This window comes from Canis lupus, chromosome 4, assembly GCF_048164855.1.
Source record: "Canis lupus baileyi chromosome 4, mCanLup2.hap1, whole genome shotgun sequence".
Taxonomy (NCBI): Eukaryota; Metazoa; Chordata; class Mammalia; order Carnivora; family Canidae; genus Canis; species Canis lupus.
In genome coordinates, this window is record NC_132841.1 from 19,888,286 (window position 1) to 19,908,627 (window position 20,342).

Consider the following 20,342-nt stretch of genomic DNA (forward strand, 5'->3'; position numbering starts at 1 on the left):
CTCTTTTTTTTTTTTAAGATTTATTTATTTATTTATGATAGACAGAGAGAGAGCGAGAGAGAGAGAAAGAGGCAGAGATACGGGCAGAGGAAGAAGCAGGCTCCATGCTGGGAGCCTGACAAGGGACTCGATCTCGGGACTCCAGGATCATGCCCTGGGCCAAAGGCAGGCGCCAAACCGCTGAGCACCCAGAGATCCCCAATAATTCTTGTTTTTTTTAAATATTTTTTTCTCTCTCTTTTCCTCTGCTGCTCACCCCACAACAACAACAACAACAACAAAAATATCACAAAGGTACTGCTTTTACAGGGAGACTTATTCTGTTTTGAACATTGAAAATTTATACTCCAATCAGTTAATTTGTATGTGGCAGCATGTACTCTCATATACAATAACTGACCTATACTTTAAAAAATGATGATTTGTTATGGACGCAAATTGTGCATTTCTCTGGAGGGTTTGAATAAAGTATTTCATGTCTTAAATGGAAAAAAAAACTTATAATGAGTAGATCCTCATCATCGTCTTTTTTTTTTTTTAATTTTTATTTATTTATAATAGTCACACAGAGAGAGAGAGAGAGAGGCAGAGACACAGGCAGAGGGAGAAGCAGGCTCCATGCACCGGAAGCCTGACGTGGGATTCGATCCCGGGTCTCCAGGATCGCGCCCCGGGCCAAAGGCAGGCGCTAAACCGCTGCACCACCCAGGGATCCCTCATTGTCTTTTGTCTGCCCTCAACTTTATTCTGTCACCTTGAAGGATATAATTTCCCAGGATTCCTGGTTTGTAGCCACTTGACTCTTTTTAGGTAGTTGAATGGGACAAGGAGTAGTGTCTATTCCAGGACTGGCCCATAAAACCTTTCAACAGATATTAGTTACTTAATTTCCTTTGCCTGTCCAGTGGTAGAGCTATAAGATAGAACTCTTGTTCACTTTTCAAAGGAAAGTTGACCCCAAAAGCCACCTGATGAAGAACAGTGGTATAGGATTGTTATATGAATGAGAAGTAAGTTTTGTTGCATGTAGCCATTGGAATCCATGGATTATTATTATAGCAATTAGTCTACCCTAATACAAATCTAACAGTGGCTTTCTTACTATGTTTTTTTAGCACCCTAAATCTTCTTAGTGATGTCTTGAGAGATGTTGTGGTGGGAACTTGGGTCGTCTGCTTCAAAGAGAACAGCCTTCTTTTTTTTTTTTTTTTTAAAGATTTTATTTATTTATTCATGAGAGACACACAGAGAAAGAGAGAGTGAGGCAGAGACACAGGCAGAGGGAGAAGCAGGCTCCATGCAGAAGCCCGATGTGGGACTCGATCCCGGGACTCCAGGATCATGCCTTGGACCAAAGGCAGGTGCCAAACCGCTGAGCCACCCAGGGATCCCCGAGAACAGCCTTCTGTTTATGTATTTAAGATATGTAATATATGACATACTAACACATGCATGTATGATATTTAGTGATGCACATGGTGAAGGCTTCAGAGCACACAAAAGATTTTACAGTAAAAAAAAACAAAAACAAAACTCCTTTATACCTTTGCCTTTCAGTCTCCCATTTGCCCCCCCGAAGCAATTTCTGGGAGTTTACCCATTTCCTGAGTTTAAGTGATAATTTACGTACATATAAACATATGTACTGGTTAAATGTTTAACCAGTCCCTCACTCGTGGACAATTAGTGTATTTCCAACTTTTTGCTAACAAACAATGGCACAGTGAATGTTCTTGCATATATGTTATTTTACATGTATGCAAGAATATCTCTAAAATACATTTCTAGAATTGGAATTGTCAGATTAAAAGGCATATGCATTTTACATTTTGATAAATAGTGCCAAATTGCCCTCCATGCGGTTGTACCAATTTGCATTTTTTTTCGAATTTACATTTTTACTATTACTATACAAGTGGGCCTGGCTCTTCACATCCTTTTTTTTTTTTTTTTTAAGATTTTATTTATTTATTCATGAGAACACACAGAGAGAGAGAGAGAGAGAGAGGCAGAGACACAGACAGAGAGAGAAGCAGGCTCCAAGCAGGGATCCCGACGTGGGACTCGATCCTGAGTCCCCAGGATCACGCCCTGGGCTTAAGGCAGTGCTAAAGTGCTGAGCCACCCGGGCTGCCCACTTCGTATCCTTTTCAATGTAACATATGGTCACATTTTGATTCCTTACTACCTTGATATGTGAAAAATAGCATTTCATTGTGAATTTATAAGTGAGGTTTTACATCTTTCACATATTTATTTTCGTCTTTCCTTTCTCTTTCACATGTTTAAAAGCTACTTGCGGGCACCCGGGTGGCTCAGTGGTTTAGCATCGCCTTCAGCCCAGGGTATGATCCTGGATACCCAGGATTGAGTCCCACATCGGGCTCCCTGCATGGAGCCTGCTTCTCCCTCTGCCTGTGTCTCTGCCTCTCTCTCTCTCTCTCTCTATGTGTCACTCATGAATAAATAAATAAAATCTTAAAAAAAAAAAAGCTACTTGCATTCCCTTTTCTGTGAACTCTTTATCTTATTGTTGAAAGTCCTTTAATACATATTAAAAGAAATGTATCTGTATTTTGTAATAGAGTTAAGATCATTGAACAGATAAATTCTGCTGCTAAAAACCAAAGTTTGAGAATCACTCTCTATGCTACTTTTCTTTTTTCTTTCTTTTTTTTTTTTTTTAAGTAATCTCTATACCCAACATGGGGCTTTGAACTCACAAGCCCAAGATCAAGAGTTAGGTGCTCTACCAACTGAACCAGCCAGGCACCCCACTGCCTATGCTACTTTTTAACCCAACCTTGCTAATAAAAGCTTGCCCCTTCATCCCCTTGGGAATCTTTGTCCCTTAGAGTCTCGACCAGTACTACTTGTCCTTATGGTTGAAATCCTAGGACAAAGTTTCTCAATTGTGTCACTGCTCTCATTTTGGCTGGAAAATTCTTTGTTGTTGGGGGCTGCCCTCTGTATTAAAGAATGTTTAGTAGTATCATTAGCCTCTATCTGCTGAATGTCAGTAGTCCATCTCTCCCTCCTCCATGGAGTTATGACAACCAAAAAAATGTCTTCAGATTGTCAAAATTCCTCTGGAGGATAGGGGGCAAAATTACCCCAGTTGAGAACCACTGGTCTAGGTCTTTATATTGTTGGAGGAAGGCAGGCTGCACTACTGTTACTATTTGCTTTAGTTTGGATATCCCACACATCTACCCAAATGGTATTTGATAATGTATAGAATACTAAGTTTTGCATGGAAGTACAATACTTATGTTATAAACTAATCAAAAAGACAAAATAAAGGGGCACCTGGGCGGTTCAGATGGGTGGGTGTATGCCTTTGGCTCAGGTCATGATCTCCAGGTCCTAGGGTTGAGCCCCACAGTCAGGATCACAGCTTGGTGGGGAATCAGCCTCTCCTTCTCCCCCTGCCTGTGCTCTTTTTGTCTATCTGTCTCTCAAATGAATAAATAAAAAAAATCTTTTAAAGAAGACTAATATACACGAAACCATCAATAACATCTGCCAAACTTGTGGTTATACCTAGCAAATTTAAAAACAAGCAATAGAAGACAGGAAAGTCAGCCACCACTTAAGCCTCAGAGGGTAGGAGGGGCTTGATGAAATCTCCAGAACCCAGAGTGTAGCACTCAGGTTGTAGGTTTGCTTTGTTTTGTTTTAAGATTTTATTTATTTATTCATGAGAGACACAGAGTGAGAGGCAGAGACACAGGAAGAGGGAGAAGCAGGCTCCCTACAGGAAGCCCAGTGGGGAACTCGATCTTTTGACCCCAGGATCAGGGCATGAGAGAAGGCAGACGCTCAACTGCTGAGCCACCCAGGAGTCCCTAGGTTGTAGTTCCAAAAAATGGTTCCATTTTTCTTTTAATTATTATTTATTTTAAATTATTATATTGACTAGTAAATCAGTATATATCATACTTATTATCATATATTACACAAATTATTATATACTATACCTTTATTATATCTATATATTATATTTATTAAATTAAATATTTCATTAAAAATCATTTACTTATATATATGAATGCTCATTTTAATGTGTGAAATTTTAGCAAGGAACATTTATTGACATGTCCTTGATTCTTTTATGCCTACCCTCTCTATCAAGGATATTAAAATGTTAACATTTTGACAAGTAACTTTCCATACTTTTCCCAAGCCTCTATACCCATACTTATAGAGCTTATAAATAGGTGTGTGTATAGGTATATAGAGGTTTTAAAAATAAGGGGTAATTATTGAATAAAAAAAAGATCAGGAGCAGCCCGGGTGGCTCAGGGGTTTAGCGCTGCCTTTGGCCCAGGGTGTGGCTGGAGACCCGGGGTCAGGCTCCCTGCATGGAGCCTGTTTCTCCCTCTGCCTTGTGTCTCTGCCTTTCTCTCTGTGTGTCTCTCATGAATGAATAAATAAAATCTTAAAAAAATAAAAAAATTAAAAAAGATCATAATATACACATTTTTGTACAACATGCTTTGTCATATAAACATTTCTCAAGATCAGTTATAGATCTTCTCAATGATTGCATAATAGGCCATAGTAGGTGTACACCATAATTTGATCAAGTTTTCCTATTGAAGACATCTGGATTGTTACTTTACTTTTTTCTCTGCAACATCAATACCATAATAAACATTCTTGCAGTCATAGTCTTACATTTTTATTTTGTTAAGATAAATGGGATTTTGGATTGAAATGTACGTGTGTATTTATAATTTTAATAAATATTCCAGATTACTTTCCAATACTCTGATAGCAATGCATACCTATGAGAGTATCAGTTTCTCCATAGCTTGGTAAACAATAGATGGTAACAATAAAATTTGTTTGATTTACCTATTAAGAAGTGAAAAATGGTACCTCATTTTACTTGCATCTCTCTGACTTCTAATAAATTTGAACATATTTTAAATTTTTGGATAGTCAAATGTATATTTTATTTTTTTAGATATTTTATTTATTTATTTGAGAGAGAGAGACAGAGATAGCTAGAAAGAGCAAGAGCAGGGAGCAGAGCTCCACTGAGCAGGGAGGGAGCCTGACATGCGGCTAGATCCCAGGACCCTGGGATCAGGACCTGAGCCACCCGGGTGCACTCTCTCAATTTTTTTAAACATAAACTGTTTTATTTTGTAGGTTTTTGTTGTTCTTGTTGTTAAGTAATCTCTACACCCAAGCTGGGGCTTAAACTCAGAACCTCAAGATTAGGAATGCCTGGGTGGCTCAGCAGTTGAGCATCTGCCTTAGCTCAGGGTGTGATCCTGGGGGTCCCATGATTGAGTCCCACATCAGGGTCCCTGCAGGGAGCCTGTGTCTCCCTCTGCCTATGTCTCTGCCTCTCTTTCTGTGTATCTCTCATGAATAAATAAATAAAATCTAAAAAAAAAAAATTCCAAGATTAAGAGTTACATGCTGTTAACTGAGCCAGCCAAGTACCCCAAATTTTCTCCCAATTTTGATGGGATACTGACTCTAAACATTTCATATATTACATTCCCACCAATGTGGTTGAGAATCAATTTATGAAATATTTTATAGGGTAAGGAAGAGAAAGTAGAGGGGAGAACATGTACTGAAGAGTATCAGCCAGGAATGGTGAGGTGCCTATGTAGTTAGGAATTGGGGAGAGTGTTGGAGGGAAGGAAGGACAACAAGATTCAGTCACCAATTGGTTAGAAGGCATCAATCTGAAGGAACACTTCAAATATGATTCCAGGGCTTCAAGAACAAAAGGGATCACTGTTGGAAATGAAAAGTGACTAGTATGGAAAGTTTCTCAGTTTAATTTGAAGTGCAACGACTTTTGGATTTAAAGATTTTTAAAAATTTTATTTATTTAAAGATTTATTTATTTTAGGGAGGGAGAGAGAGAGCGCACAAGCAAGCACATATGTGAGCACCAGCACCAGTGAGCTAGGAAGGGGCAGAGGAAGAGAATCTCAAGCTGCCTCCAACGGAGTGGGGAGCCCCAGGTAGGGCTGGCTGTATCTCACCACCCTGAAATCAAGACCTGAGCAGAAACCAAGAGTCAGAGGCTTAACCAAACTACCCAGGCATGCCCAACTTTTGGATTTGGATGGGACCTTAGAGATACATTTCCAACATTCTTTTTTTTTTTTTTTTTTAAAGAATGAAGAAACAGGGTGCCCTGGGTGGCGCAGGTCATGATTCCAGGGTCCTGGGATCTAGCTTCCTGTTGGGCTCCCTGCTCAGCAGGGAACCTGCTTTTCCCTCTCCGTCTGTTGCTGGCCCTGCTCTGCTCCCTTAAGCACACGCCCTCTCTCAAATAAGTAAAATCTTTTTTTTTTTTTTTTTTTTTTTTAAGAAAGGAAATAAATTGCTTGCCTAAATTTTCACAATTGGCTCAGTATAGGCAGGCCCCATGGTTTACTATAAACTTGGAGAGGTCCTTTAGGCAGTTTTTAAAAAATTTTTAAAAAAGATTTTATTCATTCATTCATGATAGAGAGAGAGAGGGGGGTGGGGTGGGGTGGGGTGGGGGGGGCAGAGACAGGCAGAGGGAGAAGCAGGCTCCATGCAGGGAGCCCGATGCAGGACTCCTCATCCCCGGGCCCCAGGATCACATACCCTGGGCAAAAGGCAGGCGCTAAACCACTTAGCCACCCAGGGATCCCCATTTTTTTTTCCTTTAGATAGTTCTAACGCCACACTGCACAGGTGGTAGATGCCCTACCAAACATTGGCTCTAGATCTGCCATGTATTATTGGAGTCTTTAGTTAAGACTAGATGTAGAGTGACAGTGCTCTGGAATTTCAGGAAAGTGGAAAGTAGAAGGGCTTCTAGTATGCAAGGAACTTCATTCATTCATTCATTCATTCATTCATTCATTCATTCAGGGACTGGTATTTTTGAGCTACTCCTCACTTTACATCTATCTTCTAGCTTATCAGTATAGGTCTTACAACCCTACAAATGTTACCATTTTAAAGATGAGAACATTGCCTATAGAAAGGCTAAATTGCTCATGCTAGTAGGTGAGAATCTCAAATTCCAACGCAAAGTCCCAAGCGTAGACCCGCCAAGTCATCATGTTCGTTCTGCTCTTTGCGAATGGCCCACTTGACCCGATGCGTTCAGAAGGAATTCAAGACACCTTTGCAGCCCAGGTGGTGCCAGAAAACAAACAGGCTGATCCCCGGCGCCCCAGGTCAGGGGTTTTCAGGGGGAACACATGCCTTTAAGGATGACAATTCACACCACCCTACAAGTGATGGGGCTGGGGGGGGGGGGGCAGTCAGCTAGAGACAGGAGCAAGAAGTAGGAAGAGGAGCCAAGAGGAGCTGTCACACTGGTGTGAGGATGAGGAGTGAAGTCTTTTATCCTCCACTTAGGCTGGTGGACACGACTATCCAGCGTGCGAAGCTCGGCCTGGGCCAGCTTCATTCCTCATCGTTTCTCAGGAACTAAGTTTTAACCCTTTACCTTAAACCTGGAAAAGACTAAAGCAAGCGAGCCGTGCGCTTCAGACTTCAGCGGAAACTCGCAGGGGGAACCAAAAACTTGGGCCGGCCGGGCGACAGCGACGCGAGGCCGGTTTCGAAGAGCGGCCGGGAGCCGGGCGAGCGCGGCGGCCGGACGCGCCTGCCGCAGAGGGTGGGTGGGGCCGCGCTTCCTCCCAGCCCACGCCGCCTCCGCCCGCCACGTGACCCGCCGTGTTGTGGTCCGGCCCGCGTGGGTGGCGGGAGCGGCGGGAGGGCGGGAGGGCGGGGGCGACGGGGCCGGGTCACGTGACGGGGTTTAAATCTCCCGCAGCCGGAGCCGCGGGGGCGCCAGTGCCGCGAGTCGAGCGGGAGCAGAGGAGGCGAGGGAGGAGGGCCAGAGAGGCAGTTGGAAGATGGCGGACGAGGCGGCGCTCGCCCTTCAGCCCGGCGGCTCCCCCTCGGCGGTGGCGGCCGAGAGGGAGGCCGCGTCGCCGCCCGCCGGGGAGCCACTCCGCAAGAGGCCGCGGAGAGACTGTCCTGGCCTGGGGCGGAGCCCAGGCGAGCCCGGCGGGGCGGCCCCTGAGCGGGAGGTGCCGGCGGCGACCGGGGGCTGCTCCGCGGCGGCCGCGGCGCTGTGGCGGGAGGCGGCGGCGGGCGGGGAGCGGGAGGCCCAGGCGGCGGCGGCGGCGGCCGGAGAAGGAGACAATGGGCCGGGCCTACAGGGCCTCTCCCGCGAGCCGCCGCCGGCCGACGACTTCGACGACGACGACGACGACGACGAGGGCGAAGAGGAGGAAGAGGCGGCGGCGGCGGCGGCGATTGGGTACCGAGGTGCGCAGGGCGCGGGCGGCTGGGACTGCGCATCCCCTCCTCCCTCTCTGGGGCCCCTTGCGGTGTAGGGCTTTGGGGGCTCCGGGGGGCGGGCTGGGGGCTCAGGTCTGGCCTGCGGCGCCCCCTTCCCACCGCGGGCCTCGGCTGCGCTCCTCCCCGGCTGCCGGCGGGGCTGCGGGAGCGGCCCGCGCACCCCCTCCCTCCGCTCCCTTTTTCCCTCCCTCCGCCGCCCGCCTGCGCGGCTTTGCGCTTTGCGCAGCCGCCGGGCCGCGAAGCTCCCGCAGTTGGTTTTAAAGTAAGTTTCTCTCTCCTCCTACTCTCTTAGCTTATTGCCTTTGTTTAACATCTTTCGCTTTTCCGTATCCCCGCTTCCTTGCACACGTAAGTCTGCAACTTTTGCCCGTCCCTTTTCATCAACCTTTTGCAGTTGTCTTTGCAAACTGATACACCTGTGCAATTCACGGCTTTTTTTTTTTTTTTTGAGGGCCTTTATTTTTAAATTTTAAGGAGCAAAGCTATTTCTAAAGTCATAACCCACAAAATTTGAGAAGCATCGCTAAATTTCTGAAATGTTGCAATGAATGCGTATTGGGAGACTGATAGTACTTTAAGACTAGTAAAGTAGGCTTTTTTCTTTTCTTTTTTTAAAACATAAGATTGTATTTATTCATGAGAGAGAGAGAGGCAGAGACATAGAGGGAAAAGCAGGTTCTCTGCGGGGAGCATGATGGGATCCCAGGACCCCGGGATCACGACCTGAGCAGGTTCTCTGCGGGGAGCATAGGGGATCCCAGGACCCCGGGATCACGACCTGAGCCAAAGGTGGACTCTCCACCAACTGAGCCATCCAGGCGCCCCAATAGTACTTTTTTTTCCTAATTATATATACTTAGAATGTTTTTTAGATTAGATATAATTTTGCGTGTATGTGCGTATGTGATAACCCTGAGACACAAACTCATTTTTGTTGTTGTTGTTATGTTAAAGCAGATGTGTTAGTTGTGTATGTCATATCATCGTTGAGAGTTTTCATATTTTTCAGTCTGCGCAGATGTGTTAGTTGTGTATGTCATATCATCTTTGAGAGTTTTCATATTTTTCAGTCTGAGGAGTTTCTGTCGTGAATGTTCGTCTTTACCAGTAAATTCAATCTGGAGCATTTGATCATAGAAGTGCATTAAGTTCTTGATTAGTAAATCACTTATTGATTTCTGTAAACAGTTTATTTTTTTTTTTTTTAATTTTTTTTTTTTCAATTTTTCATTTATTTATGATAGAGAGGCGCAGAGACATAGGCAGAGGGAGAAGCAGGCTCCATGCACCGGGATACCTGATGTGGGATTCGATCCCAGGTCTCCAGGATCGCGCCCTGGGCCAAAGGCAGGCGCCAAACCGCTGCGCCACCCAGGGATCCCTCTGTAAACAGTTTAATATGGGAAACGAATAATGCAAATATATCTTTGGAAGTCTAGTATTATGTAAGAGAAGGGCAAATAATTGTCATGAATTTGAATGATTTCTGTTACATTTTTGACCAGTTTCATGAATTCCCATTACTTGTGATCAATAAGTTCAGTTTAGATTACCACTCTGTGTTTTGATTAAGTAAACCTAACTTATTCCTAGATTTTCATGAGCTGAAAGTTTTAAGATTCGGTGCAGAATGTGTAAAGATGTGCATATATGGCTCTTAGAATGGTGCAAGCTGACCCAGTAGGAAGTTTTTAACCTAGGTACTATGAATGAATGTTCAGTGGTTTATTCAGTGAAAGTCATTGCATCATAACTGTTACAGATTTGTATACATTTTATTTTATTTTATTTTATTTTATTTTATTTTATTTTATTTTTAAAGATCTTATTTATTCATGAGAGAGAGAGGCAGAGACACAGGCAGAGGGAGAAGCCGGCTCCTTGCAGGGAGCCCGACGTGTGGGACTCGATCCCGGGTCTCCAGGATCACGCCCTGGGCTGAAGGTGGCGCTAAACCGCTGAGCCACCCGGGGTACCCAGATCTGTATACATTTTAGAGGCAGATTGTTTCATCAGCCTTTAGTTACTTTGGTTTCTTTTGCAGATAACCTTCTGTTTGATGATGAAATAATCACCAACGGTTTTCATTCCTGTGAAAGTGATGAGGATGATAGAGCCTCACATGCAAGCTCTAGTGACTGGACTCCAAGGCCCCGGATAGGTACGGTTTCAGAGCTTTAGAGAATAATGTCTTTTTCTTTTTTGTATTTTTTTATGTCAATTAAAAATAGTTTTCTGTACCCTTATAACTTGATGAGGTTTTTAGGTGCTTCTTGAGATTTAGTGTCAGCTTGTGTTTCTACGGAAGGTCTAGTACTTTGTTCTTTTTGGTTTTAAACAGTTTAAGCCCCTGGAAGCTGGCCTCTGGTATTTCTCAATCAGGTCCTTCTCACACCACCAGTTCTTTTCACTTGTACCTCTCTGTGTGGAGTGCTTTTTCTCCAGCGTATCTTGCACTCTCTCAATTCAAGTCTGTTTTTTTTCTTTTCCTTAATACTTAATCACTTTTTTTTTAAGATTTTATTTCTTTATTCGTGAAAATACACAGGAGAGAGAGAGGCAGAGACACAGGCAGAAGGAGAAGCAGGCTTCATTCAGGGAGCCTGACATGGGACTCGATCCCGGGTCTCCAGGATCAGGCCCTGCCTGGGCTGTGCTAAACCGCTGAGCCACCCAGGCTGCCCCTTAATCACCTCTTAATAAGCTCTGTATCTTAAACATTTTTTATTTCCTGTACTAGAATGTAAGCCCCACAGGGGCAGGGATTTTTGACTGGTATACTGTTTTGTCAGTATTTAGAAAAGTGCCTGGCCCACAGTTTGTGCTCAATATTAAGTATGTTGTTGAAATGGGAAAGTGTTTTGAAGTAGAGAACACCATGAGATTTTTATACCAAAGTTATAACATGATCATATTGAAAATGGTCTCTTTCTTTTTCTTTTTTTTTTTTGAGAATGGTCTTTTTCTTAATGTGCTCTTCTTCTTTTAAAAGTACCTTGACTCTTTAAACAGTGGTGATTAGTTCCTCCTTAGTGTCTGTAATGTTCACTCTATTTTTGGTTTTCTGAAACTAGGAAACTAAGAAATTTCAGGGTAAAAATTATTAATATTCAAAACATCGGTATGCCATTTTGGGAGATTGGTTAAGATCAAATTAAAGATTGTTACTGGAAAAAAAAAGATTAAAAAAAAAAGATTGTTACTGGAAAAATTTAAAAAGTAATTATGTATAGATTTCCTGTGGGCTTTTTGGGACTGGTACCTTTTCCTTTATTGATTGGTAAAACTGATTTGTAGAACTATTTTGTACACACTGTTATTAGTGTGTATTCTAGATCTTAGCCATAGAAATTTAATTCTGGTAGGTTTTTTTCTCTTATTTTATTCAATATTGTACTAGAGGTTCTAAATATTACAATAGACAAAAACAAAAGGAATCTATTAGAAAGGCAGCTATAAAGCTGTTATTTGCAATAGACCAGATTAAGTAGAAATTTTGATGGAATGTTAAAAAAAGCCTACCAAAATTAAGTGATTAGAGCAAAGGTATAGGGTATTAATTAAGTACTTAGTAAATGAAGATGATTATTACCAGTATTTGAATAATTGGTGTTGTAGTCTTTTGACCCAAATCAACTTAACATACTAAGTTTTTAAGTATCACATGACAAATATTTTTTTGAAAGAAAATATTAAATGATCTGAAGAGTAAATTATAGTTTTATTTTTAGAAACAGGAGAAAAGAGGCTGGATTTAAGAGCTCTAAGAGCAGGTACAACTCTTGATCTCCTTAATTTCCTTGGGAGAGAGTAGTCACTAGCTCTAAAAAAACGAAATACCTATATATTTCATTTTCCTTGCAAAAAAACTTTAAAGATTGCTAATTCATTACTTTAGAAAATGAGATTTTTGAATGACTTAAAGGTGGATTAGATCTAATTCTTTTCTCTCTTATGTAGGTCCATATACTTTTGTTCAGCAACATCTCATGATTGGCACAGATCCACGAACAATTCTTAAAGATTTACTACCAGAAACAATTCCTCCACCTGAATTGGATGATATGACACTGTGGCAGATTGTTATTAATATCCTTTCAGAACCACCAAAAAGGAAGAAAAGAAAAGATATTAATACAATTGAAGATGCTGTGAAATTACTGCAAGAGTGCAAAAAAATAATAGTTCTAACTGGAGCTGGGGTATGTAAGATGTAATAAAACACTAGTAAAAGGGCGAGGTGGTGTGTGATTTTTTTCTTAGCCTTTTCCAAGTCAGAAACATTTTTTGGTTAGAAGAATTTATCCTAACATGATAATGGGAATTTGCATTTGGAAACCATGAAAAGTGCTGCAGCAGTTGTTAAATTGGTTCATTTCTTTAAAAACTTCTCCAATAAACTTAGGAAGTATTTGTTTGTTAACAGTACATGGAGTTAGGAAAGGGTTTTTTACTTATAGTATTCTGCTACAGCTCCTAAAGGAGATGCAGGTAATTCGGTTTGCATAAACTGGATCAGGGTCTGCTGGAAAAATTGGGTCTTTGTTCCATCTTTCTGGGGGAAACCAGGAACCTAATTAGTGTTCACAAGTAAATAACTTAAGTTGGGAAGGCAACAGGTTCCTGCCTCCTCTCCATTTTTTTTTTTTTTTTAATTTTATTTATTTACTCATGAGAGACACAGGCAGAGGGAGAAGCAGGCTCCATGCAGGGAGCCCGACGTGGGACTCGATCCCAGGTCTCCAGCATCCCACCCTGGGCTGAAGGCAGGCGCTAAATCGCTGAGCCACCCGGGCTGCCCCCCCCCTTATTTTATTTTATTTTATTTTATTTTATTTTATTTTATTTTTTATTATATTTTATATTTTATATTTTATTTTATTATTTATTTTTTAAAGGTTTTATTTATTTATTCATGAGAGACCCAGAGAAGAGAGAGAGAGAGAGGCAGAGACACAGGCAGAGGGAGAAGCAGGCTCCATGCAGGGAGCCTGATGTGGGACTCGATCCTGGGTCTCTCCAGGATCAGGCCCTGGGCTGAAGGTAGCGCTAAACCTCTGAGCTGCCAGGGCTGCTCACCACCCCCACCCCCATTTTAATTTAAGGTGATGTGAATATGGTGGCTTGATGTGTGGGCATTGGCCTCACTTTGGGTTTGTACTTAGCTACCTAGGGCCATTGTGTGTTGAATACAGAATATGTTACGTGTTAGTGACCTAGGGTGATTGTTGGAGTAAAATTCAGTCCTGCATTTTGCCATTTTGAGTTAAGGCAGAGTGCTATTTAATCATAAATGATTGTCAAGAATAGTTCTGCCTTGTTCACAGATGTGATTTAGTCAAATTAGTTTTATCTGAGGTCAGAGTGGAGTCAACTGATAAAATTGTGAAACAATAAGTTAGTTGACTTCTGAAATTCCTATTTGAAATGTCAGTTAAGAATTAAAATACTAAAAAAAAAGAAAATTAAAATACTGGGGACGTCTGGGTGGCTCAGCGTTCCAGCATCTACCTTTGGCTCACGGCTCCTGGAGTTTGGGGATCGGGTCCCACATTGGGCTCCCTGCATGGAGCCTCCTGCTTCTCCCTCTGCCTGAGTCTCTGCCTCTCTGTGTCTCTCGTGAATAAATAAATAGAATATTAAAAAAATTATTGTACAATAGAGTTTTTAAAGAAAATACAGGAATTTAATATTCTTGAAGTAGTAGAACCCTGACCAGATGACATTTTTGTTTTTGCAAATATGTGACTGATAGAGAATCTTGCCTGCTTTGTAGTTAAAATAATTTGAAATGATTTATTTACTCTGTTCTCAAATTGCAGTTGCTTTTTTTTTTAATTTTTTTTATTTATGATAGTCACAGAGAGAGAGAGAGAGGCAGAGACACAGGCAGAGGGAGAAGCAGGCTCCATGCACCGGGAGCCCGATGTGGGATTCCAGGATCGCGCCCTGGGCCAAAGGCAGGCGCCAAACCGCTGCGCCACCCAGGGATCCCTCAAATTGCAGTTGCTTTCATTCATTGATTAAATGCTTAAAGGTTTAAAATTAGCCAGAAAAAAAATTAGCCTGACTTAAAATTCCTTACCCCATTATGATTGGAAAATATGGTGGATTTCATTATACTGCTTTTTGGTGTTTGTTATATTTGAATTTGAAATTAGAGTAGGGAAAAAAAAATAAATTGGAGTAGGGCAGTATTTTTGTTCCCTCAAGTTTTAAAGCAAAATATTTTTCAATTCTTCCCCTAATTATATGATGAAAGAACTAGTAATTATAAACATAGAGATAGAAGATTTAATTGTACAAATTATGCCATGCATATTTCAGGTTTCTGTTTCTTGTGGAATACCTGACTTCAGGTCAAGAGATGGTATTTATGCTCGCCTTGCAATAGACTTCCCAGACCTTCCAGATCCTCAAGCAATGTTTGACATTGAATATTTCAGAAAGGATCCAAGACCATTCTTCAAGTTTGCAAAGGTACTATGAAATCTTCTAGTTATTCTTTGGCTTTCTCTCATGAAAATGTATTCTATTCGCATTGGGGGTTCTTACGTTTACCATTCATGGTCTAGTAAATTGGGTAGTAGGACTGTGATAGAGTAAGATCATTGAAATAAAGTCATTTCAGTCAGAATTTTCTGATTCCCAAAAGAGGCTCTATCAGTTACGTTTCATTTTAGGATTGGGCTTATTTTTAAAGAAGAGACTACTTCTATCTTTCAAGTTTGCATTTTAGTAATGGCCTTTATATCGTTCAGGCTATTTTAGAGATTAGTAGACCATATGAAATTAACAGCACTTTGATTTTTAATATTTTTTATGAATCATAAAGGTTGTAATCTCTGCTTTGGTGTGTTTTTTTTTTTTTTTTTTTTTTAAAGATTTTATTTATTTATTCATAGAAACACAGAGAGAATGAGAGGCAGAGACCCAGGCAGAGGGAGAAGCAGGCTCCATGCAGAGAGCCTGACTTGGGACTTGATCCAGGATCTCCAGGATCATGCCCTGGGCTGCAGGCAGCGCTAAACCGCTGCGCCACCGGGGCTGCCCTGGTGTGTTTTTTAGTAGCCAGGTTTAACACATGAGGATATGCCTGAAAAATTTGTGATTGGGGATGAAGATTCTTAGGTTGCATGATGTTAGCCAAGTTTGCTTTACATTGTTTTAGAGTTTCTTGAGCCTGCACTGTCTTAATCCAGAATCCTCTAGTTACATGGGTCTGCTAAGTACTTAAGTATATTCAGATGTGATATAAGTGTGGAAGACACCAGATCCTGGAAACATAGTACGGAAAATAATATTGTTATATATTATTAACAAATACTGATTATATGTAGAAATAATATTGTATTTGATATTGGATCAGAAATTATGATGATTTCGTGCTTTTAGTGTGGTTACTAGGAAATCTAAATTGTGTGTACATGGCTCACATATTTCTATTGGGCAGGTCTGTTGTAATAAAGTTTGAGATTGTTACACCATACCCAGGAGATTTTAGTCATTAGAAAACTTTTTATTTTTTTTATTCTATAGTTTAATCCTATGGAAATAAATTATAAAATTGTTGCTAAGCTTTGGTATATTTTTTAACGATCTTTTGTATTATTGATTAGTTTTTCATAAATCTAGAAATTAAATGAAACTGAATTTTAATTAAAAAGTGCTATTTTCAAACCATATAGTCTTTTTTTTTTCAAAGATTTTAGTTTATTCATAGAGAGAGAGAGAGAGGCAGAGACACAGGCAGAGGGTGAAGCAGGCTCCATGCAGGGAACCAGACGTGGGACTTGATCCTGGGTCTCCAGGATCACACCTCGGGCTGCAGGCAGCGCTAAACTGCTGCGCCGCGGGGGCTGCCCACCATATAGTCTTTTTATATAACTCAGAAAAGTTTAACATTTCACTGCTAGTAGTAGTACACGATTTTTGAAGAACAATGAAATACCACATAATTCTAGGTTTCTTGAATTGGACCTAGGTCACTTACTTAATAGCTCTAGTTAGCGGAATCAACCCTTAGAAGGCCAGCAAGTAACTAGAAATTACTTTGATCTTATTATTTGATGATAAAAGTTGATTCACTGGTACATTTATATAATGCTTACTAGATTTATACTGTAAATTCTGTGTTCTGAGAAGAAACATGTTGCCCAAACTAACTTAGCTTTTTTCCTTAAGTATATATTAAATTGCCTAGTAAAGTAGTAACCTGATACTTGGAAAAATGTGGTAACTGAGAATTGAAACAGCAAGGGTAAGAAACCTTAGTTGTCTAATGTCCAAACTGAGTATTCAGTTTAGCTTAAACTAGCTTGGACATGGAAGAATCTGTAGAAGCAATTCAGAATTACTCTGCTAAAGACAAACTGTAGGAGGAACTTAAAAAAAATGCACCTAACTGAAATCTAGACTGCATAAGAGAAAATAAGTGAGTTATAGTAAAAAATGGCACACTGTTATTAACAGTTATAATGTTTTTAATCACCTATATACATCTTTCATGCCACCTGGGAGAAGTTTGGAGGGGCAGCATTTTTCTCTTCTATAAAAGTTTTAAGAATTTGTCTATTTAGTTTAATGAAGTGAAAAAAAGTTGAGTCACTTAAAGTACATCCTTTTTCAGTTTTGTTTATATAAGTTTAATTCTGCATGATTGAGTGTTCATTAAGTTATGTTGAGAGCCAAATATATTAACCTTTGTAACTGCTACTCATATAGAATTGTTATACTTTAATTCTCACATTAGGAACTGTCTAAACAAATGCTTTTAGGTCTCGAAGTAGCACTTAAAATTGATAGTAATGGTAACAGATTGAGTTAATTTGGGCCTAAAAATGAATAGGAAAAGCTTAAGGGGAAATAAGGACAAAGAATGAAAGATCATTTACAGAAATGGAGAATGAGGAGAATGTATAAATATTCCACAGTTTTTTTTACTAGAATCTTTATTTTTTTATTTTTTTAAAAAATTATTTATTCATAGAGAACACAGAGAGAGAGAGAGGCAGAGACACAGGCAGAGGGAGAAGCAGGCTCCATGCAGGGAACCCAATGTGGAACTCGATCCCGGGTCTCCAGGATCACACCCTGGGCTGCAGGTGGTGCTAAACCGCTGTGCCACCAGGGCTGCCCAAACTTCGTATTTTTTTTTGAATGTTTTATTTATTTATTTATGAGAGACACAGAGAGAAAGAGAAGAGAGGCAGAGACACTGGCAGAGGGAGAAGCAGGCCCCATGCCCGCAGCCCGATGAGGGACTCGATCCCGGATCCTGGGATCACGCCCTGAGCCAAAGGCAGATGCTCAACCATTGAGCCACCCAGGCGTCTAGAATCTTTAAATATTACATAAATAAAATACTCATAACCTAAAATTTTTTTATCAGTTTCTCTAAATGGGCAGAAAGTTCATAAAGATGGTTTATGATTTTGGCCTGTTAGTGAATTTAATATGACACCATGAAAAGAGTAAATATTACTGGTGAAATTTAGACATTTTGGAAGGAAGGAGTTTCTACACATGTATTGAGGCAATGATTATATATAATTATTGAGAAGAAACATTTCATTTAGAGGGGAAATTCCAAGTAAAGGAAAAGTGTGTTGAAGAGATTATTGGCCCATTAGAGTAGTTTCTTACCCAATTGACATTTTGGGATGGATAATTCTTTGCTGTCAGGAGCTGTCCTATGCATTGTAGGATACCTAGCAGCATTCCTGGCCTTTTCCCACTAAATGTGATTAATAACACTGTCACACCCAGTCTTGACACTCAGAAAAATGCCTCCAGACATTGCCCAAATGTCCCCTGTAAAATTGTTTCCTCTTTGAGCACCACTGTATTATACAGTGTGCCTACCTGTGGTTTATCTTTTTGAATCCTGGTGTATAAGGAAAAATTAAGCCTAACATTAAAGCTGTATAACCGTGTTTTTTTTTTTTTAAAGATTTTATTTATTTATTCATGAGACAGAGAGAGAGAGAGAGAGAGAGAGGCAGAAACACAGGCAGAGGGAGAAGCAGGCTCCATGCAAGGAGCCTGACATGGGACTCGATCCCAGGTCTTCAGGATCAGGCCCTGGGCTGAAGGCGGCACTAAACCGCTGAGCCACCCGGGCTGCCCCGTATAACTGTGTTCTGAACCATTATCCTCCTGCATGGTAAGGATTTGGATTGATAGTGAGTTGTGGTCGTGGTTCTCAGGAGTCTGATATGGTTAGAAAGGAGTGGCTGTATTAAGAGTCAAGGTGAAACTGAGAATGTACAAATAACTTTGTTGTTGAAAAGGACTGTGTTCAGAGAATATAGATGTTATCCCATATTGAATTCAGTGAATGCCCTTTAACCTAAAGTGATTAAAAGTCAAGAAAAAGTAGAGGGAGAGATTAAACTGAATTTTATTAACTTACTTCCAAACATCTTTAAATTTTATTCAGTACATTACTGCTTTATTGATAATGTGTAAACATACCAGATCCTGTAGTTATAAAGTTAAGGAATCTTAAAACCAGTTCATTACCTGAAAATCAAAAAATGCAAGTCAGAAAAAGCTATATAGTCCCATTCATCTGAAGACAGGGATAATACCTATATGTATGTAGGTTACATATGTATAAATGCATCTATAGTTTTATACCTGGATGTATATAATTATATGAATGGGCTCTTTTGCCTACTGCTTTGGATTTGTAGTCTTTGTATTTAATGAACTTTTTCTGTCAGATATTATAATGGTTATAATGTTCATCAATGGTACTGTAATTCTACAAATGTGTATTTTGGGTGTTTCCTACTTTCTTTTATTGTAAATAGTGTTGCTGTGAATGTCCTTTTTGGTGTGTTTCCAATGTTGTTAGGATAAATTCCTGAAAGTGCAGTTGCTAAGGGTTTTGAATCATTGCTACCTGGAAAGGTAGAATAAAATATACTATCAGAAGTGTTTTGGGATGCTTGGGTGGCTCAGCGGTTGGGCGTCTGCCTTCAGCTCGGGGCATGATCCTGGAGTCCCAGGATCAAGTCCCACGTCGGGCTCTCTGCGTGGAGCCTGCTTCTCCCTCTGCCTCTCTCTTTCTCTGTGTCTCTCATGAGTAAATAAAATCTTAAAAAAAAAAAAGTGTTTTAGAAGGCTGATTTTTAGCATGCCCCTCTCCCCTACATACCCCAAAAACCCTCCATAGTACACTATTAGCATTAAAATACTTTAAAGAAAAGCACATGCACATGTGTGTATTGTATATATGGTTTAAGAAATTCTTTTTTTTTTTTTAAAGATTTTATTTATTCATTCATGAGAGAGAGAGAGAGAGAGAGAGAGAGAGAGGCAGAGGGAGAGGTAGGTTCCACAGGGAGCCTGATGTGGGACTCAATCTCGGGACTCCAGGATCACACCCTGAGCCGAAGGCAGGTGCCAAACCGCTGAGCCACCCAGGGATCCCCTGGTTTAAGAAATTCTAACAGTACAAAACATGTTAGTTGGCCTCCCCCTTCAGTCTTCTCTACCTCTAATCTCTTCAGAGATTACCATGGTAAGATAATTTCTTGGGTTTCCTTCCAGGAAAAAAAAAAAAAAGAAGTAAACTTGTTTGTATATATAGGTGAGGGGCATTATTTGTAGGTTTCCAGTATTTTGAAAATAATTACCAACAGAATCATACACCTTTTTCTCTACTTTGCTTTTTATTCCCTGCTTAATATTCTTGGAAATAGTTTCATAATGGCACTTAACAGATATACATTATTATTATTATTTTTAAAGATCTTATTTATTAGAGAGCACAGGCAGAGGGAGAAGCAGACTCCCTGCTGAGCAGGGAGCCCCATGAGGGGCTTGATCCCAGGACTCTTGAGATCATGACCTGAGCTGAAGGCAGATGCTTAACCGACTGAACCACCTAGGCACCCCGGTACACCTCATTTTTACAATAAGGCTGCATAGTATACTACAATATATTTAGTCAGTTTCCTATTAATGGATATCTAGAGTTGTTTTTAAGGCAGTTAAAACTA

The 20,342-nt window shown here is 40.5% G+C and overlaps 1 protein-coding gene across 4 annotated transcripts in view; it reads left to right on the forward strand.

The window, feature by feature from the left end:
- Nucleotides 1-7,820: 7,820 nt before the first annotated feature.
- SIRT1 (sirtuin 1) overlaps nucleotides 7,821-20,342 on the forward strand; it is a 35,824-nt gene continuing 23,302 nt past the window's right edge. The window contains exons 1-4 of one of the 4 annotated variants that reach the window (XM_072823296.1): nucleotides 7,821-8,298; nucleotides 10,376-10,492; nucleotides 12,292-12,533; nucleotides 14,659-14,811. In XM_072823296.1, the coding sequence (XP_072679397.1) occupies nucleotides 7,881-8,298; nucleotides 10,376-10,492; nucleotides 12,292-12,533; nucleotides 14,659-14,811 (930 nt within the window). In that variant the 5' untranslated portion in view covers nucleotides 7,821-7,880. Of the gene's footprint in view, nucleotides 8,299-8,574; nucleotides 8,594-10,375; nucleotides 10,493-12,291; nucleotides 12,534-14,658; nucleotides 14,812-20,342 lie in introns of those variants that run through there. The other 3 variants (XM_072823295.1, XM_072823297.1, XM_072823298.1) reach the window with 3 other exon arrangements.